At 42.5% G+C, this 26,983-nt stretch overlaps 1 protein-coding gene across 13 annotated transcripts in view; it reads left to right on the forward strand.

The window, feature by feature from the left end:
• Mitf (melanocyte inducing transcription factor) overlaps positions 1-26,983 on the forward strand; it is a 267,515-nt gene that overhangs the window by 128,185 nt on the left and 112,347 nt on the right. For all 13 annotated transcript variants that reach the window (XR_007593097.1, XR_007593098.1, XR_007593099.1 and 10 more), the window contains exon 2: positions 12,852-13,098. Coding sequence is in view for 9 of the 13 variants with exons in the window: in XM_050149384.1 (XP_050005341.1) it covers positions 12,852-13,098 (247 nt within the window). In the remaining 4 variants the exon portion in view is untranslated. The remainder of the gene's footprint in view (positions 1-12,851; positions 13,099-26,983) is intronic.

Here is a 26,983-nt window from a genome sequence, read left to right on the forward strand (position 1 = left end):
AAGACAGCGAGAAGAATGGAAAAATACTAGGTGTAGCAGAACGATTTTTAGAATTTGATTCTTAAAAATGAAATTCCCATAAATTGAAATGTGGCTAACAGTTCGTCATTTGCAGTTGATGGGTCTTTAGGAGGTCCTGTAAAAGGTAATTTTGAAAACGGCTTCTATTTCTGCTGAAGTTTGCTTTTATATATACCTTGTACATTTTCATCCCATGTGCCATTAAAACAGCTAATTACTCATCTCTCTCAAATGATAGAGCATTTTATGCGCAAAGTACATGTAATTATGCATTTGAAATGCCATTAAGTTGAAATTTTTAAAAATAAATCTCTGCCTTATAAATCAGGTAATAGTTGGGAAGGCAGTGCCTGTTCTTCATGAATTATACCCTGCAAGAATGTACCTTACCTGCAAATGGTTTTTGTTCTGATCTTAAGCAAGCTGAGGGATGAAGCCAGATCAAACTTGCTTTGCAGATGCAGCATAAGGACAGACCCAAACCTGTCGCCAAATTAATCCTTAATTTTCAACTTTTCTCTAGTTAGCGGTAGTATTTGACATAGGAGTATGCATCCCTCCAAACTCTCTGAATGAATTTTCTAACAAATGACTTTGAGAAAACTTGTGTGCTGAACTGTTTTCCATTAACTTCTTTCCTGCCTAGGAATTCATTATGTATTTTCCTCTAGGAAAGCCAGTGAGCACCATACCAGAAAGCAGCCTTCTAAAGGCTTGCCTGTCCTGAGAATAACATGAGAGATTTCATTGCTTTGAGGATATTGAGGTTTTAGAGAATACGATTTTCTGGGATTAAAGTACAGTGTTGGGCTGGGAGATGGCACATAGGGTAAAACTTGCATACAAGAGTGAGGATTTCATTCAGACCCTCCCACACATGTGAAGCCAGGCTTGGTAACATGTGTCTGTAATCTCAGAGTTGCTATGGTGACATGGGATGTGGAGATGGGAGAATTCCTGGAAGCTTGTGGGTCAGCAGACTGGTGTGTGTCAGAGTACTCTGTCTGAAAGAAAGATGGGAGTTAAGGACTGACATGAATAGGTGTTCCCTGACCTCCATGCTCATACCATGGCATTCATGTGCCCATACTCCCACACATGAACATCTACAAATACATGACATGCATTGTGCACATACATTACACAAACACATGCGTGTACATACACACACACACAATGTAAAATAATTTGTTGTGACTTTTACAGACTGTCCAGATGGTCTGTCGGCTCTGTCCTTAGCACTTTAACTTTGATGCGTTTTCACAGCCACTTCATGTACAACAATCCTTCTTCCATCGCCGCTTTGCAGATGAAGCTTCTAAGCTCTGAGCATGTAGAAACATGTGCAAGTCTTACAGCTGGCCTGTGACAGAGCTAGGGCTGGACTCCAGACATACTGTTCTCTTACCTGTCTTATTTGGTATTTTTTCACCGAGACGACAAGTATACTAGAATTTCCTCCTCTGCTTCTGTGCTCTCTCACCCACCTCCTGTCTCCTTTCTCTGAATTCTCACTAAGTAGCTGTGATGAGCTTTTGAATTACTGTGGTTACTCCAGATACTGCATTATTTGTGTGTGTGTGTGTGTGTGTGTGTGTGTGTGTGTGAGAGAGAGAGAGAGAGAGAGAGAGAGAGAGAGAGAGAGAGAGAGAGAGAGAGAATTTCCTTGAGTCTAATTCACAGTTGATTTTTGGCACCTGTCTGGGAAGAGGAGGAAGTCACTGTGTAGATTCATTGATAGGAAGGACTCTCTCCATCTTGATTTTTTTTTTTTTGTTTTGTTTTGTTTTGTTTTGTTTTGTTTTTCGAGACAGGGTTTCTCTGTAGCTTTGGAGCCTGTCCTGGCACTAGCTCTTGTAGACCAGGCTGGCCTCGAACTCACAGAGATCCGCCTGCCTCTGCCTCCCGAGTGCTGGGATTAAAGGTGTGCACCACCACTGCCAGGCTCTCTCTCCATCTTGAAATGCAGAGGAATTCCTTTTTGAATGAAAGAAATATAGAAAGTTCCTATGATTGAAAGTTTCTGGCACTAGATGACTGAAGTATACCCATCCTTGATGTGGGATGTCCTTCTGTATACGTGTTGCTTTATTGGTTGATGAAAAAAAGCTGCTTCGGCTTATGGCTTAGCAGAGTAAAGACAGGCAGGAAATCAGAACAGAGAGAGAGAGATGGTGGATTCAGTGAGATGCTAAAGGTGGATTCATGTAGCTGCCAAAGGAGACATGCCCCGGAAACTTACTGGTAGGCCACAGCCTCATGGTGATACACAGATTAATAGAAATGGGTTAATTTAAGATGTAAGAGTTAGTTAATAAGAAGCCTGAGCTAATAATGTTGTAATTAATATATAGTTTCTGTGGAATTATTCGGATCTGAGCAGTCTCCGTCTACACATCCTTTGGCCAAAGGTCCCCTAAAACCAAGGCTCTAGTACCATTGATGCCATGACGGGGAGTGTTAGTTAGAAGAGATACCGTATTTACTCACTGAACAAATATTTATCTTGTCTGTGTGCTGGTAAGTGTGTAGTATGAATTAATCATGTGGCTGTCAATGGAACTAACATCTCCAGTTCTGAAGGGTTGAGACCAGACTGACTTTTAAGTCCCTGTCATCCTCATGGTCCAAAATGGCTCCCAGAAATCCAGCAAGTACAGTCACTTAAGGAGACATGACAGAAGGTCCGATGTTCGGAAGCACCACCTGACATTCCTTCCTAAGAATCACTGGTCAGATTTCGGCATGTAGCCACCGTAGTCCATGGGAAACTGGGAAATAGGGGTAGCAGTGTGACTAGCTAATGACAGGAGAAGAGGGGAAGGCAGGTTAAACATCCTCAGCCTGAAAATCTGCAGGGCTCTGAAACACAGGGCTTTTGAGCACTCGTATGTAGTAAGGGAAAAATCCACACTTGACCTCTTGTGATGAACTGCCATCAGCAAATGGGCTTAGCCAAAACTGTTATATAAAATGAACTCTACTCTAGACGTATGATGAGTGCATGAAACATAAGTGGATTCCATGTGTAGACTTGGTTCTGCCCTCAAGATTTCTCCTTATGTGTGAGTAAATGTTACAGAATTGGAAGACACCGACACTACCTTCAGTCTCCTTAGATGCTAAGGGATGAACAACCACTACATTATGTGCATTGTCTTGGGCAGAATACTGGGTTTCCTTTCTCAGAGCTACTGAGATTTCTTTTAAAAGTACAACAGACTGTACTGTGCTCACGTGTTCCTTTGTTTACATATAAAATATCTTATTGGCTAGATTCCATATATGAAGGAGAATATGCAGTTTTTTTTCCAAGATTGTGTGACCTCACAAAATACACACAGACACACAAATGCACAGACATTCATAGATTCACAAACCAACATACACAGACACAGATATACACAGTGATACAAAGAGGCAGGCATAGATACGCATCCAGACAGACATACACACATATATCCACAGGCATACACAGACATAGATACACACACAGACACACAGAGAGACAGGCACAGATACACACACACAGATCAACACACCCACATACACACACACAGATGCCTACACACAAATAGACACATAGAGATACACACAACACACATACACAATTTGCAAGTCTATGGATTTTCCCGCACACATTTTAACTTTAGTTTTCTTTAGTGCTGAGTACTATTCCATATTTTTTTTTTAGTTTTAATTCTGTCATGGAGTCTTTGATTTGGGTGGTGGACAAGTGCATCAAATACATTCTGTACTGAAATTGTAAAATTTGACACGAAACTCCACAGATTCTGTTCCAAATGCCTTTTCTAACTGATAGAAGTTCACCGAGTTATTTTATAGACTTTGAATCTGGTTAAGTTTGGTAGGTGATGTTTTATTTCTCTGTTGTGGGATTCTTAGACATATCAGGGTAACCTAAGCTAGGCTAGAGATGGACCAGCCTTTCTGAATCAGTGTTTAAGTTTAGTCCAGAGTTACAAAGAATTCAGGGGTGCCTTGTTCCAGCTCTTGTATGCCATCAGGTCACAGTGCCCTCCTTTTTTGCTTTCTGCACTGCAGCCCTTGCTATTTTTTTTTTTATAACTTCATGTTGCTGTTTTTAGTTTGTGGCTCTTCTCTCATAGATGCAGGAAAGTCTAGGTTCACTTCCTGCCAGATCTGAACGTAAAGGAGAGTCACCTTACCCCACAGTTTCTGTCAGAGACAGTTCCCTCTCTCCTGTGGTAGAATACTGGCCCCTTTCTGACCCTCCTGCCAGAGGACAGGATAGACTGATTGGTTAGGCCAACCTTGAGCATCCACAAGCTGAGAGGAAGGGAGGCTGGCTTTGTTAGGTGAAATCTGTGGCACAGGATGCTGAGTAGGTTTGTATAATGGGTGGGTACAATAAGCCTGGTGGCCACTTGTGAGGTTGCCTCCCTATGCAGTGGGTGCAGCCTTCACCAAACCTTACATCATAATGCATGAACACTTTGCTCTGGGTTTCAATCTACTGTGGTAAACTTTGGGTCTTGGTGGATATATTCAGAGCATGCTATGCAGGGATCGTTAAACTAGAATCGGAAGCATTTACATCCTCTTTAACCCATTCCAATGTTGTATAGAAAAGTGACTGAGCATGCTCTGTGACTGAGGCGGTCATCTGAGTACAAATAGGAAAACTTCGTGGCTTTAAAAAGTTCTTGCCAGTCTCAGGGTCTGAGTGAAAATACACATTGGACAGAGTGAGCAAGAATTGGAGAGTGTGGGCTCAAGGTTAAGAGTGCTCTTTCAGAAGACCTGAGCTCAGTTTCTAGAATGCAAGCCAGGTGGCGCACAACCACCTGTAACTATCTCAGGATATCTAACTTCTTTGACCTACACACCCACCACCACCACCACTGCCACACTGAAATAACACATAAAAAATTGGAGTTTTTTCTAGGGGAAGCTTCATTTGACGAACAGAACCCCTGAGTGTGGCATTTCACCGCTGCTTTGTGCCCTCACAGTGGTCTGTCTCAGAGCAGAGTTCCTGCAAAGAACCCAGGCATCAAGAGCATGTCAAACCCTAGTGGTGTCTGTGCCAAGGGAAATAAGTTATGTTGATAAGAATGGGAAAATAGCAAAATGCACGAGTTGGTTTATAATGTCTCTTTTTGTTTTTAATTTCTTCATTAAATTTTTTCATAAAATATTTTGATCAGTCTTCTCTCTCCTTATCCACACTTCATGTTCTTTCTCTGTCTTCAAAAGAAATCCCAAACCAACCAAATGAACCAAACAAAAAAGCTTGCTCTCTCTCTCTCTCTGTCTCTCTCTCTCTCTGTCTCTCTCTCTCTGTCTCTCTGTCTCTCTGTCTCTCTGTCTCTCTGTCTCTCTCTCTGTCTCTCTCTCTCTCTCACACACACACACACACACACTCACACACTCACAAACAAATGAAAACCATGGCGTTTCATTGGACATCCACTTCTGGACATGCAGCCTTCCGTGGAGTGTGGTGGATAGCACTGGACTGCAGGAAGCTGACTTTCCCTATTCTGTCAGCTGTCAGCTGCAAACAGCCTCTTTAGAGTGGTAGAACTTTGCATCTGCATCCCCTTCTCCGTGCTGGGATTTTTGTCTTGTTTGAACTTACATGGAGATCATAGTCTCTGTGAGTTCATATGTGCATCAGCCCTGTTGGATCTGGAAAACACTATTTTTCTTTCTTGGAGTTGTCCGCCATTTCTAGCTCTAAAAACCTTTCTGTCTCCTCTTCCGAATAGATCCTTTAGCCTTAAGGGAAGGATATGATAAAGCCATCTCATTTAAGATAAGTGTTCCAAAGTCTCTCATTCTCTATAAATTACCATCTTCTGCAAGAACAAGCTTCTCATTTAACATTTGAATGATGCACTGATTAATGGATACAGTAGCCTCTCATTAGAAGTCATTTTATTGCTGATTTTTAAAAGAATAAAAAAAAATTGGGTTTTTCCCTACGTCTGTGACCTTGTCTCAGGTACTTGGCTGCTTTAGTAAGGCCTGCAGGAATTCCAGCTCATGGAGTGGGCCTTAAATCCTATCAAAAAGTGATTTGTTACCCCATAACACTGTGCCTTTATTGCCCCTGTGGGGCTACCTTGCAGGTAGACCTCTGTAGCTGGGTGACACTGATCGTTTTTCTTCTCAGGCAGCATGTGTAACACTTTCTGGCACTCTGCATCCTACTAAGTCAGGGAGAAGCTTGTAATTGAGCACCAACTCGACTTCTCCATATTTGATGACATAAGGGGTCAGAGTGATGATGGCTCAGAGGTTAAGAGCACTGGCTGCTCTTCCAGAGGTCCTAAATTCAATTCCCAGCAACCACAAGGTGGCTCACAACCATCTATAATGAGATCTGGTGCCCTCTTCTGCCCTGTAGCCCGTACATGAAGGCAGACCACTTTATACATAAAAATAAAGAAATAATAAAAATTAAAAATGAATAATAAAGAAAAAAATCTTTAAAAATACAAGAATATGATATCCTTGTCAATAAGCTCTTACTTTGGCTAATGACTCAAAAAGGTGTAACCTAGTCCTGACACTGTCAAAAAGAGTGAAATTATGAAATTCATACTAGTGGATGGAGCTAGAAACAATCATTCTTAGTGAGGTTACCCAGCCCCCGAAAGACAAACATTGCATGTTTTCTCTTCTTTGCAGATGTTAGCTTTTATGCTTTAGATTAAGTGTGTATTGTTCAGAACATCCACAGAGATCGGGTAGATAGCAAAGTACCAAGGAGGAAGAGGGGATCTTCTGAATATATAGTGTTATAAAGGGATGAAGAGGAAACTAGAATAGGAGAATTAAGTGGAAAGGGGATGGGCGGGCAATAGAGAGGCTTTCAGTGTCTTTTCACAAGAAATTGTCAGTCCCATTTGAAGGCCGTAGACACGAGAAACACTTGTGAAGGAGTGAAAATTCCAACAGTCTGGTGTTGAAGTGCCTGGAAGAACCTCATCCCTGTGTTAATTCTCAAGGTCTCTAAGCATGGCTTTTATCCCTCCTCATCAGTTTATTTGACATAAATCGTGTCAGTGCCGCCCTACTTTATCAATTGCACCATTATGTCACTGTAGTGAGAGGCTGAATATGTTAAGTTATACAAATAGAGATAAAAATGACTAGATCAAATACAGAAAATGGAATATTCTAACTGTTTTCCCTTCATAATGAGGACATCATGTTTTGTGTGTTCCTTTGAGAATGTTGATGTACTGGGAGCTGAATTAAGGGTTTCTCTGATCTAATTTATTATTAAGCTTGCTGTTGTCTGGTATCTTGTGGGTCCAGCTAAGAGAATATGGAGAGTGTTGAACAGTGTCTCTTCCTTCCACCTGTTAATTGGGCTCTTGGACTGGTTAAGTAAAAATATCAAGTTTGAATTCCATATGGCTTGTCCTTCTTAACGTAAAGTTTTCTTCTTTATGTACAAATCAAAGCCACAAATCTCCAGAGCCAGGGGATTTGGATTCCACAATGTTCCAATCATACCAAATCATCAGAAAATTTTCAATTATTGTCTGAAAATTTTTAAAAGGAGATAAGAAATATCTCAGTGTTTGACACCAAATTGTGACCACTGGCAATTTTCATCTTGATAGGTCTTCATTCCTAATTACTGTCAGTATTGTAGCAAGTTTGGTAAATTTTCATTTTGATATTCTCTTGCTATTTCTATGTTGAAAACGTGCAGTTGGAGAGGTTGAGCTCATGGAAGAATTGGTCCCTCACAAATGTCAGACACCAGGACTGTTACTTCAAGAGCATCCATCCAATGTGCCAACTTGAATTTGTTGTCTACAGGCACTTTGAAAAGCCGAAGAATGTGTCTTAATGGCACAGCTACCTGGTGAGGGGCAGCATGTGTGGATGCTCTTGTGAGAGTCTTTGGCCTAGGATAAATTGTTGTGTAAGCATAGAGAGTTGGAACTTTCCGGATAGATTCTTCAGTTAGTTTTCAGTTTGCTTGGCCTTCTCTTTGCATCCTGTCCACTTGATGACTCTGCTTTCAGGGACTTGGCAGGTCCTCCTTGGCTCCTTGTAGGGTGACTGTAGGATGGGCACTGAGAATGTGTTCCTGTCTGAGTCATGTCCCTGGGCTTTTACTAAACATGGCTGCGATCTTCACTGTTTTACTATTAGTTTCTGAACACAGCCAAGATCAGAATGGACTGAGACCTTTTGTTGATTTGTTGAACCCTAGGTCTTACTAAACTGAAGTCAGCATTACCAGGAATAGGATCACACATTTTAACTTAAGACAGAGTTCCTGCAACCAAGCTTTTGCATTCAGAAACCCAGTTGGTTTATGCTCTCTGTGACTTCCTTACCTATGTACGGAGTCAATACTATTGGGTCTTATGTGTCTTTGCCGTGTATCATAACCCCAGCCATATGCCTTCTTCATAAAAACCTTGCATTTCACTGCAAGCAGAAACTAGGCTCTAAGCTCTGTTCATTGAATGATTAGAGCGAAGGTGTGTGTGTGTGTGTGTGTGTGTGTGTGTGTGTGTGCACACGAGTATCAGAGCAAAATGCTAATGTCCTTATGTTATGGCCCACAAGAGAATGCAGGTCAAATCACCTTCTCTCTCTATCTTGTCAAACTCTGCATTCTCCGAATTTTACAGGGATAGTCTAAAGGCTGTAAGCTTTATCTCTTTGGTCCAGACTTGTAGCAAGGCGTATCAAAATTTGTCTCTTTGTATCAAAATGAAATGGCAAGTTCATGACTTAGTATTATATTTTACCACTAATTTCCCAGTCATTGTGCCAAGCCATATGTATATGATACATTTATTATATGTTTGAGTCTTTATTGCAGTGCAAAGGGGAAATATATTAAAACATTTCAAAGATCAGGAGAAATAAGGAGGAAAACACTGGAGTCACATGACCGCTTCACAGGGTGTCTACGACAGAAGCTTACTCTGTTAGAGAACACCTTAATGTTATTTTTATTTGTTTATTTGAGATGGGGGGGGTCTCTCTATATATCTTAGACTGGCTTGGAACTTACCATGTAGACCAGGCTGACCTTGCACTCATAGAGATCCACCTGCCTCTGCTTCCCAAGTGTTGGGATTAAAGGTGTGCAGCAGAAACTTGTGGAAACACTGGCAAGTTCCATGGTCCTTTCAGCCTTTCTGGGTTTCAACTGACTGGATTCCCAGGACTGCTTTTTCAAAATTAGAGATGGAGTTCAATGGTTTTACAGTGAAGTCCTGGCATCAGTGTCATAGGTAAGGGATTGGCAAGTGATACTGGCCAGATGTTGGGGATCTGATGAAATTTCTGATATTTTTAAGTGGTTGGTAAAGCTAGCAAAATAAAATATTTGGACTTACGAATATGTCACGTAAGACAGAACCCTGTCCAGCATCCCTTTATCACCATAGAGAAGTAGGCTTGGAAAGCTGATACTGTAAGGAGGGGTGGTGGCCGAGGCCACACAAAGGGTTTCCATCTGGCCAACGTGCTGCATTCCAGCTGTCTTGTTGAGCCCTTTATCTTAACGTTCACTCACTCGGTCCCCACAGCATGTTTAGAGGTAGGTCTGGGGGACCCTCAGAGAGGTTGAATGGCCCATTAAAGCTCACATTCCTCAGCAACGGCTCAAGTAGGACTTGAGTCTGCTTTGCGGCCCTCCTCCTTGACTAGTAAGGAGCAAGTCTCACGCTTGTTTGGCTACAAAGCCAGGGAGGTGTTAGCAAAGGCACTTGTAGCCATGCCTATGTGTTTTTATATCTGGGGGAAGGGAGAGATATACACCTTCACATGCAGAACTAGATCAGAACCCAGCAGTCTAGGTAATGGCATCTGGGGGAATCAGTGTGGCCAGGGCTTTCACTGTGGTGTTAGAAGGCGGGTGTCCCTAGCACCTAGCAGTAACTAGTTGTCAAACCTAGCAGTAGCTAGTTGTTAAACCTGTGAACTTCACGTAATCAGGTTAAAAGGAATCATACTCATGGAATTATGATTATCCAGCTAGAGCTGAGATTTGTGGGCCCAAAGCTGGGCCCAGTAAGCTATTAAAACTCGATGCAATCAGACATCTCTGCATGTGTGTTGTTATTGGCTTTATCAGGAAGTCCTCCTTTGTAAAAGCAGCCATTCTAGCCACTTGGAATATTTCTTAGCTAAGCTTCCATTCTTACCTGAGCCTCCATTCCTTACTGACCCTTTCATACACTCACAAACTGTGCTCCCCTGTTCTGAGTGGGGAAAAGTCTAGTTGTGCCTGTCTCTGTCTATGAGGCGATAATTGTAGATTCAGTTGTTTCCAAGAGAAGTGGACACTCGGAAGATGACAAGCCAGCCTGAGAATCTGGTAGTCGTGTGTCACGATGTGGAAATAGCCTACAGAGTGTGTGTACATAGTTAAGTAACTCTAATGCTTTCATTGTCCTAACCCCCTTAGAAGCCTTGTTAAAATGTCGATTAGCTGCGTTTTATTCTATTCCTATAAATATAAACTCTGTTTACTATCATTTTCTTCACATGGTGTCCCGTATTTCTATCGTCCCATTGTACAGGTCTGTATTGTTTCATCCCTGGTAGTCTATTCTAGAAGATACTTTAAGTGGCGATGTTATTGTGGTTAACGTATGAAGCCTTAGTGGGCTTGCTCACTAATAATTTTAATTTGTCCCTGAGATGCTTTACTGTTAATTGGAAGGATGTCCCCCCTGGTATTGAAGCCAGGGACTCGTCTTGTGTGGTTAATTAGCACGATTAAGCCACAGCTCCTTTTGCTCCCATACAAAGGTTTGCTCTTGTGTTTATCAAAAGGACCATTCTCTCCAAGAAGCCTGGTACCTGACAGGCTTTGAATAGCCAGACCACTTATTTATTTTTAAATAGCCACCTTCTCCCACCTCTTCTTGGTGTAGGAAAAGTATATTTGAGCCTTGAAGATGCACTTCAGGGTGGGAAAATACATTTTCTTTGGACGCGATGCTCTTTTTGGCCGATCTGTGTGAGTGCAGAGACGATTTTGTAGATTAACAGCAATGAACGGTCAGGGAGCATTTTGATTGTGTGGAGCAGCGCACAGTGCTAAGATAACAAGTGAAGTATAGGTGCTGCTCGCTCAGGGTTCTCTGTTTGTCTGTAGAGAATGCTAGTAAAAACAGCCGAAGAAAGATGTTCTGTCTGGGACCTGCTGAAGACATCTAGGGGAGCTGATTTCCTGGATTAGGACACCATGATCCCTTCCTGCAGTTGAAGTATTGTCTGATAGATCAAGTCTTCTTTTTTCTAGCCTAGTGCTGAAGTTGATCGCCTGTCTTGGATACTAATTATTTAAGTGTTATTTTCCACCTTGATTAAAAAATTATTCTATTGCATAGTTTTATTCATCTTAGCAGGTTTGCTTTTATGTCATTTTAGTGGATGCATGATATTAAATGTTATGATTATTATAATTTACTGAACCAATTTCCTGTATGGAAAATAAATAAGCTTTGGGGTGTTTGGGGGACTACGTGAGAGTACGACACAAATCTGTGACCTGTAGCACACCTGCCACTTGTGCAGCCTTTTTGTCCTTATGTCTGTCACAGAGATGGCTTTTGTCTTTGGTAGGAAGGTTAGCACAGTGCTGGGGTTTACACTCAAAAGGAACGCTGAATTTAGATGCCTCTCCTAAAGCATTTTTTTCTCTTCCCAGAAGCCAAAATCTTGTATTATGAGCTTGCACAGAAATTTGAATAATTATAATTAAGTTTGATTCCTATACTGGATGATAATACGAGCAAGTATAAACATTTACCAGGGCAATGTTCATTGTAGACAGGGGTTATGGGCATTGTGCTATTTAGACCTTACAACCCCAGGCCTTAGGAGGGAAGGATTTTGGTATGAGTGGTACAGCAAATATTTAAAGAACATACCCTTGCTTTTATAAATGGGTAAAAGGCTGTAGACCACTCTTCCAGGTATGGAAACCCAGGCAGAAAGAGGTTTATCATTTGTTCATATCACAGAGTTGGCAAGCGAGGCAACTCGAAGCCTCACCTAGGGAAAATGGGAGCTCTTTCTATTCTTACCTCACTGCACTTCAGCATCTTAGATGATAGTGGACAGAACATGTCCCGACCTTTACAACTAGAGCTTGTGGGGAAAGCACAGAACACCAATGCTCTGGCCATGTCCAGAGGAGTTGCAAGGGAAGACGCACAAAGAAAACTGAGAGGAAAGAAGCTGGGTTGTCAGCCCAGCTTCTCTTCTGTCCGTCCCCTTGCCCCAAACAGGGGTGGAGCGCAGTGTCAACATCTGGTCCTGGTGCTTTTCCATTAACGATTGTGTCATCTCTTTTCTTCATAATCTTTCCCGTAACTGGGCTTCCTTACCAGCAACCAAGTTAGACATCTTCAAGGATTTTAGATAACATAGGAACCATTGGTTAGTTAGACTTAGCTATTTAAAATAGCAAATCAAGAAATTTGTTTTCAGCTGTGGAGACTTGGATGCCGCTGAGACGGATGGTTTCTAATTGTTGCATATGGTGACATTATAGTCGGTGAAGATGAGCGGTGTGTGGCATAAAATGTCAAAAAGCAATAAGTGATTTGATAAAAATACCTAGAAGCAATCAGCCTGACTTATTTAATTCAATTCCTAATGACTAGAATCCTGTCACCTCTTGATTTTCAATTGCATGGAGTGCCGTTCTGTGCCGTGCCTTGATTATATCTGTGCAGACTCACCTCCTAGTTTGGTGGCATTTAGGTTACGCCACGATGCAGATGATGGGTCTCATCAGGATACTAAATGCTGTATGCCTTCTGATTTCCTCACCGCAGTTCGGCAGAGCATCCTGGGGCCTCCAAGCCTCCGTTAAGCTCCTCCAGTATGACATCACGCATCTTGCTACGCCAGCAACTCATGCGTGAGCAGATGCAGGAGCAGGAGCGCAGAGAACAGCAGCAGAAGCTGCAAGCAGCCCAGTTCATGCAACAGAGAGTGCCCGTGAGCCAGACACCAGCCATAAACGTCAGCGTGCCCAGCACCCTTCCCTCTGCCACCCAGGTGCCGATGGAAGTCCTCAAGGTACGTGAGTGTTGCCCTTGTGTTCGGACTAAGCCTGTCCCTTCTTCACGCCCCCTGTGTCATTTTCACTGGCCTGTGTCTTTGCTTGTCTTGGTATTAGAGTCTTACTTATAAGCATCATGTCCAGTGGTTGCTCTGAGGCTTTGTCTCTTAAAAGAAGGATTTGAATACACTGTAATTATTATAACAACCAGTGAATGTTGGAAATGGTCAATTTTTTCATGACCAATCCCAACTGGGATCTGGTGTTTGTTGTAACGAAGAACATTTCCCTGTGTAGCGTTTGGAAATGGTTTCAAACGTAAGAGTTATCTGAAAGAGGCCTCATCTAGAAACTTGTGTATATGTTTTCATAAATGCTTTCCAGGGCCACACTTTAACTTTGCTCTTCAATTAGCAAATCCTGCCCGGCCCTAGAAGCTAATTGCTTTAGAAAGTCTCTTCAGAAAGAAAACTGTGGTCAAGCGCTGTCTGTGCCTTAATAGCCAGACTTCATAATCCTTTTACTGAAGTGAGCTGTCTGCTTTGGGTCTCTTTGATTTCTTGCTAGAGTGGAAACTGCAGGAGCTTGTTAACGTCCTTCTATCGGGGACACTTAGCTTCCTAATTACTCGAGCAGGTTGCAGCCGCTCTGACCATAGACCTCTCTCTCCCACATTGTCTTCCATGCCCCATGGGGAGTTGCCTTGTTTCATAAACATTTCAGTTCGTAAATATGACTGGTTCAAGCAAATCTGGAAGTATGGAAAGGGCCTTGCTTTTTATTTATCTCTCACCCAGTCACCTAATTGATTCATTCTGAAGAACCGAGTGTTCCTGTTCATTAAGCAATGTGAACTCCTCAACCTGCCCAGTCATTGTTGGTCTTTTGCTTTTATCCTTGTGCTCAGGAAAAAAATTCCATCCATTTCTCCTTCCTTAAAGTTTAGTATTAAAGTAAACAGGAGTGATGCGCTACACACAGGCTCTGTCTATGATCTTTTCCACGAGGAAAGGAATTCTTGAAAAACGGACTTTAAAGCAGCACACATCTATTTACAAAGACTTGAAAATTTCTTGGCACCGTTGTGGAGCTCTTGGTACAGAAACCGGTTGAAAGTTTGCTAAAGCAAAAGTAGTGCAATGGTTTAGCATAAAATGTTAATTTAATATGACTGAAATTCTGAATAATGTCACAATTATTACTCTTTTAATTCTTTTACCATCCCATCAAGCAAAAGCATCTTTTTGCTGTAGCATAAAAGATACATGGAATCTTTGTTCTGCCTCAGTAGAACTGAGAGTTCCCATTTAATTGTTGTTTCCTATTTGTAAGAGTCGTGATCATTTTGTTTATACTTTATTTATACAGTGTGACTGTTACATAACAAGATGCAGAGAAGGATATTTGTTTTATTCACTATAATCTTAAGGTTTTTTTTTTTTAACTGAAAAGCAAATTTTAGACTGCCATGGATTTTAACATAATGGTTTGCATCCAGTTTGAAGGTAATGTTTAATAGTGTATTGAAGCATATTAAATTGAAATAGATTTTCCTATTAGAGTGGTTGTATGGGTTGGTGGAGAAATTAGCACAAAATGAATGTGTGGAAGCGTCATTTCAATATTATCCTAAAGTTTATATAATTTCTAAGTGTTTAAAATGTTATTTTTCTATCCTTATTACAGTTGATATCTAGGTGAAATAATTTGAATAATTTATGAATTTTCCCTTATACTTTGCCTATTCTGGTAACACTGGATTGAACTGCAGTCTACCCACAACTAAAGAATACCAGAAAAAAATGCCCCAAGTTAAAGGAAAAATTAATTATTAAAAGACATGGCCCCACCAAAAGTGGCATCGGTTAAATTTATCTATCGTGCTCTACAGCCATTGCCTCTGTTTAACCCGAGAGTGTTTCTCCTTGGGCTATACAAGAGTCAAGTGTGGCCCGTGAACGAGAAGGACTTGTTGGGCTTGCAGCCTATGGGGCACTAGTGGCTGTATAGATAAGCTTGGGTGCTTTTAAGTCAGAGACCAAATGAAAACAGGATTTCCTTCATCTGAGGTAATAGTGTAAGACATTCAAACATAAATGTGAAGGCAAGTTTTCTGTTGGTGATTCCTTGGGAAGTGTAAGGCTTTACACTTTATAAAAGTAGTTAGATAAGCTCAGTGTATGGAAACACTGTGAAATACTGCGTGAAATGCATACGTCAGCACTCGCCTTTTTTCTTTTGTGACTTTAAATCACATAATACAGTTTCATGAAGTAAATAGTTATAGAGAAACGGCTGATTTGTTTGATCTTGGACAATTTTTGTGAATATAATCTTCAAAACATTAGCAATGCGAACGTAGGCTAATTGAATGCAGTCTGATGTGATATATGACATTAAGCACATTTTTTTCTGATAGAATAGCCTCAACAGAATATTGACTTCATTTTCAAAGCTTTACGTGGTAGAGCCAATGCATGCCCACTTTTCAGGGCAGGTAGGCAGGTGCTGAGGTGGATAAAACCCATTAAGTCTCTCTAGTTCGCAGCATCTGTGTTAGGACATGCTAGAAGAAAGGCCAAAGTTTAATTTTCACCTGTACTCACACAAAGTCTTATTCCCAGTAGCCCACTATCGGTGGATTAAGCTACTCATTTTGACAAGCTAAGTCAGTGTTTTCAGGTTAATCCCCGACTTTGGCAACATTTTACTTAGACTACAGAACTCTGTGAAGCATGTTTAAAAATTGTTGACATCTAAAAACTTAGGACTCCTTGGAATTTGTATTAGAGAGTGGAAATTCCCATAATTTCTTCCTCAGCCTCTGGGCACTGTTCATGAGGTATAGCCTCTGTATTCTATCAAGTTCAGTAATTCGTGCATCTATTCCTCATATTAATTTTCACATCAGATGGCATGGAGTGTGGGGTCTTATTGTAGGTATTTGCACATTAGTGAGGGGTTAACTTGGTTTCTTCAGAACAAGCTAAACATTATGGGATGGTAACTCGAGCATGCTTCTTTACCATAGACACTATAGGTGCAGAATAGAATTTTCATCGCTGTGAACATACCCCGGTATTTCAAACTGTGAATTAAAGGAACCGCCGAGAACTGTTAATGGAGCACTTTCTTCTGTAGGTGAAATTGATGAGCCATATGGAACTGAGGCTCAAACTTGATGTAAACAAAACCAGAGCCACTGGGGACAGACCTTTAGTCATGGTGGCTCTCACAGCTACGGAAGGATGGCAGCCCTGGCTGGAGTCTTGGTGCTCACATGCTCACTGAGCCTCACCTGTCCCTGGTTCCTCGCTGTATCTTTAATTCACTACTGGAGCAGCTGCTACTGTGATCTGAGACTGTCAAATTCTTCAGTTTGATTCCCTGTTATCTTCCCCACAGACCCTGGCAGCGTGGAGGCATAATAATAGTTTATAGTTTGTATTCATTTCCCTGTTGGAAATCCTGGGGCTCCTTGTCCCGCTCCCTCCCTTCTCTCCGTTAACTTAAGAATCTAAAGGCTAGCTGTTCTTTCTGTTGTACATGAAATTTTCCTTTGCCTCTTGGAGAAAGTGTCGATAGATGTCAAAGAGTTCTTGTGATGCTTTATTACTTTAGTATATTTCATTTAGTTTAAAGGAATTCATTTTTTAATTTTTTTTCTTTTTCCAGATCAGTTCAGGAATTGGGCAAATTGTTTACCAATTAGAAATAACGCTTGCTGTTCATCAAACACAGGCATGCTTTTTGTAGGCCCCTGCGTGCGTTAACTTTGTTAACCCGTGGGAGAGGCGGTGGCTATCTCATCAACCCTCTGTCCATTGAAGCAGCGACCCTCGCGAGCGCTGGCAGTAGACTCCAGTGCATTGGGCATGGTAGACAAGCGCAGTTATGTCCCAAACTCATGTTCAGCTTTTGTTCCTGATTTATTTGGTCAGTATAGATGAACCTGAATCTCATCACAGTGGATGTTTAAGGCAGGAGAGACATGGCCTCTCGCAGGTCAGCTTGCCTTGATCTCCCGAGTCGGGATCTGTAGCGGTCCCCAGAAGATAGGACCTGCTGTGTCTAAGTTGTCCTTAGATTCCATGTTCGTATATTAACCTGCCAGTTAGTGTGACTGACATACACGGGCCGAAAGCCTTGATTTTAGAGTTTATAAATATTGCCGCCCTTGTGATTTTGCATGTAACTGTTTGTCACCCAGACCACGTCATTATTTTGAGGGAGAAGCCTCAGTTTCCTTCTACAAACAGCTCTTTCTCCCCCGAAGTCACAGAGACTTTATTTCCCTGGACAGTCAGACTTGTTCCTTGTCACCTGTAAGGCAATTTCCCTTATTTTAAAACCCCCTCAGTGACTTCTGGAAATTATAGGCTGTCCTTGTCAGCTTTCAGCGGATTTCTACTGCGGGAGGTAAAATCCACGAGGAAGCGTCTAAGTCGCTTTGCTTCCTGTGAGACTTTCTGCCATTTCCCCGTTGGCAGTTCCATTGTTACCTTTCACAGGGGCACAGCGGAAAGAGATGCCGCAGGCAGTTTTGGGCATGTAGACATGACCCTGTGTGCATCTGTTCTAAATCGTCTCTGCTTTGGAGACTGCACAATCCCCCACTCTTCTCTCACTGAATCTCCAAAGTGCTGGGGAGCCTAAGGGCCAGCTTGCTTGGCACTACCCAGGAGTCATTCGTGCCCCATGTTGCTTGGAAACTCCTGTGAATGAAGAGTCGTTGATGTCAGGGCAGGACCAAGATATTCCACTGAACTGTCTTAAGGGGGCAGTCCAACTTAGCACAGGCCAAGAGGGGCAAGATGTTCTGCGAGCACCTTGATCCGAGTTCACATTTCACTGCATTTGTGATGGGTCAGTAGTGATGCAGTGTTTGCTGGACCAGGCCCTCCCTACCTGCATTTGTAGACAACTATCCACAACATCCAGTTTCCATTCTTCTGAAAACATGGAAACATTAGCTCTAGTGTATTTTTACCTTGTAGTGTCAGAAAAAAATGGAGGGGGGGGGAAGGCATTCTCCCTTTATGACCTCATGGCCAGGTTTTTTGTTTGTTTGTTTGTTTGTTTGTTTTAATGTGGTCAAGGACTTTGATAGAATATCAGATTTCTCCTTGCTTCCTTAGTCTGGGACTGGCTGGGGGCAGCTGTGCATGGTGGATATACAAACCACACAGCTGCTTGTCTTGGAGTAGGAAGGTCTTTAGTTTGTCTCCACTAGCCTCTTGGAGTTACTGGAGGCATCTTTTAGATTTATGTGAGAGGAGGTGCCAGCTTGCTGCTTCTCGTGTTATCATGCCGAAGGAAGGCATGGTCCATGTCCATCTATCCCAATTCCCTACTAGTTATGGTAAAGGCAGTATTGTAAGAAAATTATTAAGGGGTGGGACTTGGAATGAGGGCCAGCAGCAAGGGTGGGAGATGTGTTTAGTTAAGTGAACTCTGCAGTGTAATTTTTCTCTAATGTGATAAGGCCTATAGATCATACATACTCAATAAGGGTAATATCTTACTCATAAGGGAAACAAAATTGGTCCTTGGAGAGCAAAAATGTCCAGGCCTGGGTAATGGCTTAGTAGGTAAGAATGTTAATAGTGCAAGCGTGTGGGCCTGAGTTTAAATCCCCGGGACACATGTGCAAATCTGGGAGTGGCTGTATGTGACCATAACTCCTGGTGATGGGAGGATGGAGACAGGAAGATCCCTGGACTTGCTGATTGTTAGCCTTGCTCCAGGTTCAATGAGAGGCTCTGTCGCCAGAGAATAATTTGGAGTGGTAGAACAGTAGACCTGACATCCTCTTCTGGACTCCATGCATACAACATATATGACATATGACGTCCACATCTGCACATGCACGTATACCACACACATATGCATCACATTTTTACCGCAAGTGCATGTACACGTGCGCACACACACACACACACACCCCATAGTTACCACACACACACACACCATTGATACCACCATTGTCTGTAGCCCTCCAAAGCTACAGTGCACAGCTAGGAGAGCTCTGTCAGTGTGTCTGTTAAATTCTTGGGAAGGTTAGGTAGAAGAAGAGGCAACCAGCAGAATGTCTGGAAGGTCTCAGAGGTACACTAAAGAGGAAAGGTTGAACGACACAGCTGTTGAGCCCTCAAAATCTCCCCTCTCCCCATTGTGCTTCGAGATCATTTGTCAGCATTTCTATAGATGTGGCTCCTGCCTTCTGGCTGAGCATTGTCCCACAGTCACACTGGTGTTTAGCACAGGGCCATGGTACTGACTGCTTTACTCCCATCCCTGTTCTGCGAGGCTGTTGTTAGCACCCTATTTCACAGATGCATGGACCAGCATGAAGAAGTTAGATGGGTCTGGTAAAACTGAGGTGCTGCCAGGATTTGAGCCCAGTCACTTGGCTCGCTGGGTCACTTGTGGTAGCTAGTATCTTTCTTGGAGCGAATAACCCAATGAGCTTTCAGAGGCGAAGATAGCCATGTTCAGCCCCTCAGATGATGTGGCTACATAGGAGCTGATAATACCCATGTTCATCACGGAACTTCTGGCTATGGCTTATGTAGGAATTACTTTGATGACATGGAGGGAAGGCAAGACAGCTTCCCCGGCTTCTGGAACTGCTTGTGCGCACTTCTGGTGACGGGTTGAAAGCTTGACATATTTTAGCTCTATTCTCTTCACAGCCCTGTGGATATACAGGACTAGCCCAGGGGGAGAAACTGGCATATGGAGATCATTTCTGGCCTCTGGTCATATTGCGGAGCCCACATCTATGCTCTCTACTATCCTTCCACTCCTAGCCTTCTCTGTTGAATCATTACATTTCCTTCCCTAGTCTCTAAGATACGCGAGATGTAGGAAATGGGTGCAATTTTCCTACATAAGAATTCTGTCTCACCACACTGACCGCGATGATAATTTTTGGCTTAGTGATAGCTATCATTATGGGCGAAAAACATGTAACAGGAGGTTTCCTACAAAAGCATCTGAAAATCCAAAGCCAGGATCATTTATGTTCTGCAGATCTCGGTGGCCCAGTCTACCCCAAGTCCATGTGCATTATCTGCCTCTGTATTTAACAGTACTCTGCGTCGTTCTGAATGGCTTTTATTCACACCATGTAGGAATTTCCCCTTGCAGTTACGGTTCCATTTTTTTTTAATTAATTTATTTATTTATTATGTATACAATATTCTATCTGTGTGTATGCCTGCAGGCCAGAAGAGGGCACCAGACCTTATTATAGATGGTTGTGAGCCACCATGTGGTTTCTGGGAATTGAACTCAGGACCTTTGGAAGAGCAGGCAATGCTCTTAAATGCTGAGCCATGTCTCCAGCCCCTACGGTTCCATTTTTGTTGTTGCTGTTTCTCTTTCCTCATCGCCTCCCTTCAGTGCCAGAATTTTTTTTCCATTTTTTTTGCCATTATTTTAGCCCTAAAACCAGAACTTCCTTGTTTTTCTCTTTGCTTTTAAGTGAATATCAGTTGTGATAATGATTATATTATTGAACTAGAGGTCGGAATCCCCTGTTTCATCTCAACAGTTAAAGAGAGGCTAGGCTTACAAGACTGCTGATGGATGCAAGCATGCCTTAGAATGAGAGGGAGTAAGGACACAACTTACCTTCACCTTCCTAAAATAAATGACTGGAATTTGTGTTAAAAATATATAAATTAGTACAGTGGCTTTGCTCAAGGATATAGCTGCAATCAATACTAGAATATTGACTCTTGCCTTGGATGTGTCTCCTTTTATTGCCTTTTTGAGTGTTAGCCTAAACTTGGAAACTGTATCATCCTGCGTAGCCTCTCCTAGCTCTTCAGAGCTTGTTAATAATGTTATAACTATGTGAGAAGAAGAGGAACTAAAACCCGGTGTATAGAAAGCACACAAACTAAGATGCAGTTAGCATAGAATGTTCTCGAAAGAGAACTGCTTTAATTGCTGTTTTTAAAATTGATAATACTGGAAGACTGTCCAGATGAATCAAAGGCAAATTGTACCTCCTGAAGATGCTGGGGAGATTGCTGGGCTGGGATGTAATGCTAATCAAAGGCTCTCTTTCCATTTTCCTTTAAACTAGATTTGGGGCTTTAGGGTGCTGGACTGATAGCTCAGTTTGGTGAAGTGCTTGCCTTGCAGGTGTTGGAAGCCGAGCCCGATCCCTGCACGCAGGCCTAGAGTCTCAACACTGGGGAGGCCGAGATCAGACAAGCACTGGAGCTCCTGGGCCGGCCAGCCCAGCCGAATTGGTGAGCCCCAGATCCAGTAGAGATCCTGTTTCAAAATAAAAGGTGTAGACTGACAGGGGAAGACACTTGATGTCAGCCTCTAGCCTTCACATCTATACACATGTGCAATTGTATCCACACATGCAGTCACATACGTTGAGACACGGAACCTAGGAGACTGGGTGCATGCAGTCTTTATGTAACTGTAGCGATGTCTTTAATGCATTTTACCTAAGAGTCAGTGACTTCCTGTTTACCTACCGCTCTCTGAGGCGCACACTGCTGCTGATGGGTAGGTTTAGCAGACTCATGCACGTCACACAGATCTTACCGTTCTCCTAGAAACAAGATAAGAAGGTTCAGGGATGCTGGCAATTAAAAATGAGCAAAAGGAATGTAATCACCCAGTTGTGAATGATTTTAAAGAGCTGTAAAGAGGCCTGAAATAAGAGGCACAATTCAGATTACTCCCTTCTTTACCAACGGCGTACATAACTTCGTTGTAATCTCCCTTGTTGGCCCTGGGTTTTATAGAATTACATTTTAGAGGTTGGAAATTTTGTTGAGACTAAATTAGAAGCGACAAACCAGAGACATTCCTGCCAGTTAGGGCAGGATTAACAAATTCTTCTTGGCTAACTTACAAGTATGTAACATTTTTCACACTGCCTAAAAGGTGACAAGATCAGCTCTGTTTTTCTAGTGAACTAGTAAAGATTAGATTAATAAGACCAGGCAAAGAACCTTTCCTTTTGTCTTTTCTTTCCCCACAAAGAAGTCTTACCTTTGAGTCCTCTGGCTGTGGATAGCAGGGCCTTAATTAGCCACATGTTCCTTTTGCCTCCTGGGAAATAAGTACAGGCTAAACCTGGGGATCAACACGCAGGCGTACATTGACTTAGCACACGCCACCAAGTAATTCATCAAGGAATGTTGGTAATTAGTCCTGCCTCTTTCAACTCTTGGCTTATTTTATAAAACCAACCAATTTAAAGTAATGCCTGCTGATGTATTGCCCACACATTTTAGGACGGGCCCTTGGCTCTTCAACAAAAGCGAGACTGTGCAGGGGTGGAAACGCACCCTCTTGGTTTTGTGTTTTCACGGATTCTGGAGGGCCATCCATGTCCCCTGTTAACTGGGTTGCACTTTCTTTCTGTTTACCCCATTCAGTCTTTCCCAGGGCCGTCTCTTTTTGCCTTGGTGGAAAGAACAGGGGAGCATACTTATAAAAATAAAATAAAATAAAATAAAATAAAATAAAATGCAGGCTCCCCCGGGGGTGGAGGGCTGGGTGTAAGGAGCCTGTCAAAGTGTGTCAATTCAGTGTGGTTTGATGGAATTTAATTCGAGTCCTTCATCTGGTTCAAGCTGCAGTAATGATCTTCTTGTATTGTTAAATGCTTGCTGATATTTATGGCAGACAGATTAATCCCAAACGATTGAGTTTCTGGGGTGAACAAGACCTTGTGACTACAGCCTCAAAGCGTGTGTAGTTAACTGTTTTAGTAGTAATAACCCAGATGTCAAATTCCCACGCTGTGAAGTTTTTAACGCTTATGCTTTGAGATGTGGCCCACACTCAGAGCCGCTCTTGAAAATCTGATGTTAGCCTGAGTCCAGTAATGGACTGAGTGACCATGGGCATGGCTTTCCTCCTTGGGCCTTGGTATCCTCATCTTTAAAGTGGGGCCAGTAAAATCTGCTCTGGGGAGTCTGGAGGGTAAATAAGCATCCACCTGTACAGAACCACTCACCAAGTGGAATGTGAGCTCAGCTGTGACTTCTGGGCCTTGGGTACTCACATGTAAGAATGAAAGAAACAGACAAAATGAATTTCAATGTATTTTATGTTACCCAGCACATCCAGAATATTCTTATTTTAACATATTGTATGAAAATTAGACACAAAACTCTAAACATTTTTTTCCTTATTAAGTCTTAGTATTCAGCATCATGCTGTCCTCAAATTTGGGTACATATTTCCTATCTCCAAAATATTGTATATTAGGCGCCGGAGAGATGGCTCAGTGGTTGAAAGCACTGGCTGCTCTCCCAGAGGACCTGGGTTCAATTCTCAGCACCCACATGGCAGCTCACAACTCCAGTAACTCCAGTTCCAGGGGATCTGACACCTTTACACAAATGCACATAAAAACCAAATTAAAAAAAAAAAAACAAAACATATTGTAGATTGGACACTAAATTTCATCAGAACGACTTGACCTAAGTTTGGATCTCATGAAAATTACATCAAAAAAGTATATTCATTTGTGAAAGTTGTTTTAATTCTGTTTAAATGAGGGACAATGGTTTAATGGACAGAGTTTGTTTGTCATGCAAAGGTGAAAAACCAGGGGGAATTTTAATCCCTAGAACCGGTGAGAAGCTAGCTAAAATAGCATGAATCTGTAATCCCAGTGTTTTTATGGGGAGATTGGAGCTGGAGATGAGAGAGTCCCAGGAAACGGCTGGGCCAGGTAGTCTGGTATTTATGGTGGTCAACAGCATGAGCCCCTGTTTAAAAAGGTTGGAAGGTAAGAAGCAAGGATTGGGTTTTCCTCTACACTTGTATGGTGACGTGCACACACCTAAAGTCACACACCTGAATACACACAGGATTAAAAAAAAGGAACAAAAGGATTTCTAGAAACAAAATTGAATATTTATTTCAATTTAGGTCTTCATGAGATAGAAATTTCAGCTTGTTCTGAGCCAACCTTGGTCCCAGGGCTCAGTATGGCTGTGACCTTTGGATTGGAAGGCATAGATGTGAAGCATTTAGTACAGTGTTAAGTACAAAGAGATCAAGGAAGCATTCTGCTTTGTTGGTTATAATAAATTTATAGTATCTGGGGAAGGGAGATAGCATGCTTGGTAGAGTGATTGCAAACATGAGGGCCCCTGTTCAGTTCCCAGTACCTATATGAGAAGCCGGGCAAGAGCATGTAATCACAATGTAGAAGTACTGACCTGGCAGATGGACCCCTGGGGTTTACCTGGCCAGCCAGCCTAGTCTAATCAATGAATCTAGACTAGTAGGAGACCCTGTCTCAAGAAACAAGGTGGGTGGTTCCTGAGGGACAAAACCCAAGGTTGACCTCTGGCCTCTGCACATACACATACACATACATGTGTACCTGCATACACACCTGCATGTTCACACACATGCCCAGATCATGGAGTCCTCAAAACCAACTAGGAGACCAAGTCTTGTATGCAAAAGCCAAGAGCCTTTATTCAAGCTTAAATTTGGACTCTCCATCCGTCCGACACAACAGTTGAGAGCAGAGAGACCCAAGCCCAGTTGGGAAATGGTTTTTATCATAGTAGAGGTTGGGGTGAGGGGATTTCCAGGGCTTAGGACCCTGATTGGCTGATATTTATCTAGGGGTCTTGGCAAAAGGAGGGTGGGTGAATCCTGGGCTCAGGGCTATCTGGTGGTCTTAATCTAATCTTATCTAATGGTTGGAATGTCTGGTACTTCCCCTTAGATGCTGGCCCTCCCTGGGTGGTGTCAGCTTATGGTTTTTCCTGGAACCCAATGCTGCCTGCTATGGTAGCTGTGCTGCCTGGGCCTCACATGTGTGGCCAGGCTGCCCTGGACTTCACATGGCCTGGCCCCCTTATGTGTGGTCAAGCTGCTCTGGGCCTCACATGTGTGACCTGGCTGCCCTGGGCCCCACAATGAGCATTTATACACACAGGAATACACCTGCATACCCACAGGTACATTCACACTTTACAGTGACTTATATTTATTAGTCATAGGACAAACACACTGATTATTACCCTCAGCCCTAGTTGCAGTCTTCATGTGCCACGGTTGCAGCTGCCCACATAGACCCGGTTTAGCTATTAGTTTCCTTCTCAGCATTTCGACCCAGGTTCACTGTCACATATCATGCCTGGCCTGGCTGGCGTTTCCTGTAGGAGAGAGCAGTGAAAAGACACCCTCAGCAGAGGTGTCAAGAGCCTTCCATTCAGACGCGGGTGTGGAGGCAGCTCTCAACTTGTTAGTCACAGGTCTCACTCACACTCTCAGCCCAGGTTCCTTTCCACCCTACACAGGTCACACTGGCAGAGCACTTGTCCCAGCTAGGACGTCTGACCCCCTGGGAATGCAGACATTTCCCCAGTGTTCTTGGTGTTATACAATGAACGTTGGAAAATGGCTTGAGTGCTTTGGCTTTGCGTGGAGTTTTATGTATGGTGTTTCCTTTCTCCTCTCACTGAACTTTTGGAGCATTTCTAAGGAAATTTCAGCACAGCCCATAATTCAGGAAATTAGTTCTTATTCACCAGACACGCAAGTTTTCTGTTCTCATGCTAATGCTCAACCATTTTTAAACCAGAAATAACTCACCTAAAGGTGATAAATTATTTTGTTAAGTACCTTCTTATTCCTAGTGCAAAGAATGAGTCCATTATATTAGGATTAGTGCACTGTGGACGGGCTTGTGTTCCTTCTCTAATTACAAGATTGTACGAAGTCCTAGCGTACTTACAAGCATGAAAGCCAGGACAACAAAGTGCTCCTGATGCTATGACTTCAAGAAAAAAAATTATTGTTTTTTTTTATTTTTATTTTCCGGTTTCCTCAGTTGGGAATTGTGTGTGTGCGTTTATTTATTTATTATATACATTATCTACTATAGCTTTTTATTATTTAAAATAATATCTAACCGACCTTCAAGCAATTTCATTTCAGCTTTCTAGTAGCTTTTTAGGTTTGTTTTAAAAGCTCACTGCTGGGTTTTCTTCTCAGTTTATGAACTGACATAATCTTGATGGAACTCCTAAAACTATTGTGTTCATTTGCTGATGGAATTCCTAAAACTATTATAGATGTGAGCCATTGTGTTCATTTGCTGTTGACACGTGGGACTTCTCATGTGCGTAAAGAGCTCTGAAAGGACATTGGATATTTGTGAAAACTCACCATTCCATTTGACAAGAGGGAGACAAAAGGAAGAGACTCAGGCTACAAGCAGGAAGGAAGAGCTGCCTGTCTCAGGGGACTGGGGAGGGAGTGGGCGTGGCTTGTCTCTTAAAGGGACCCAGATTATTACATTTATTATTATTGTTATTATTAGTAGTAGTAGCTGGTCCTGCATGTCTGCTCTCTGATGATATCAAGAGGCTTTCTACTGATGTGTCACTATGATCAAATTGGGTTTGCCCTTGTCACAAGTGTGCTGACATTCACAAAAGTGTATTTCTTTCCTCTCCCCTTCACTGTCTGATTTTTTTCCCTTGGATGGTAGCTCAGATCACCCCTCTACCATGGCTTGCTGTCTAGAAGATGTTTGATTAATAACTTAGGAAATGCCACAGAGAAAGCAACTCTTTCGTGCTGGAGCTCTTTGGTACTTTGTGGGAGTATGTGTGTGTGTGTGTGTGCGCGCGCGCGCGCGCGCGCGCACGCATGCACATGCATGCACATGCACAAACACAAGAGAGAGAGAGAGAGAGAGACAGAGACAGAGACAGAGACAGAGAGAGAGAGAGAGAGAGAATACATGCATTCTTACCAGTATGGGTGCACATGCCCATGTATCTGTGTATGGAGACCGAAGCATACCCTGGAGTCTTGTTCCTCAGAAACATAATTCATCATTTTTATTGAGACATGATCTCTTGCTGGCCTGGAGCC

The sequence above is a fragment of the Alexandromys fortis genome, unplaced genomic scaffold, assembly GCF_014885135.2.
Source record: "Alexandromys fortis isolate MF-2015 unplaced genomic scaffold, M_Fortis_MF-2015_v1.1 scaffold_48, whole genome shotgun sequence".
NCBI classification, from domain to species: Eukaryota; Metazoa; Chordata; class Mammalia; order Rodentia; family Cricetidae; genus Alexandromys; species Alexandromys fortis.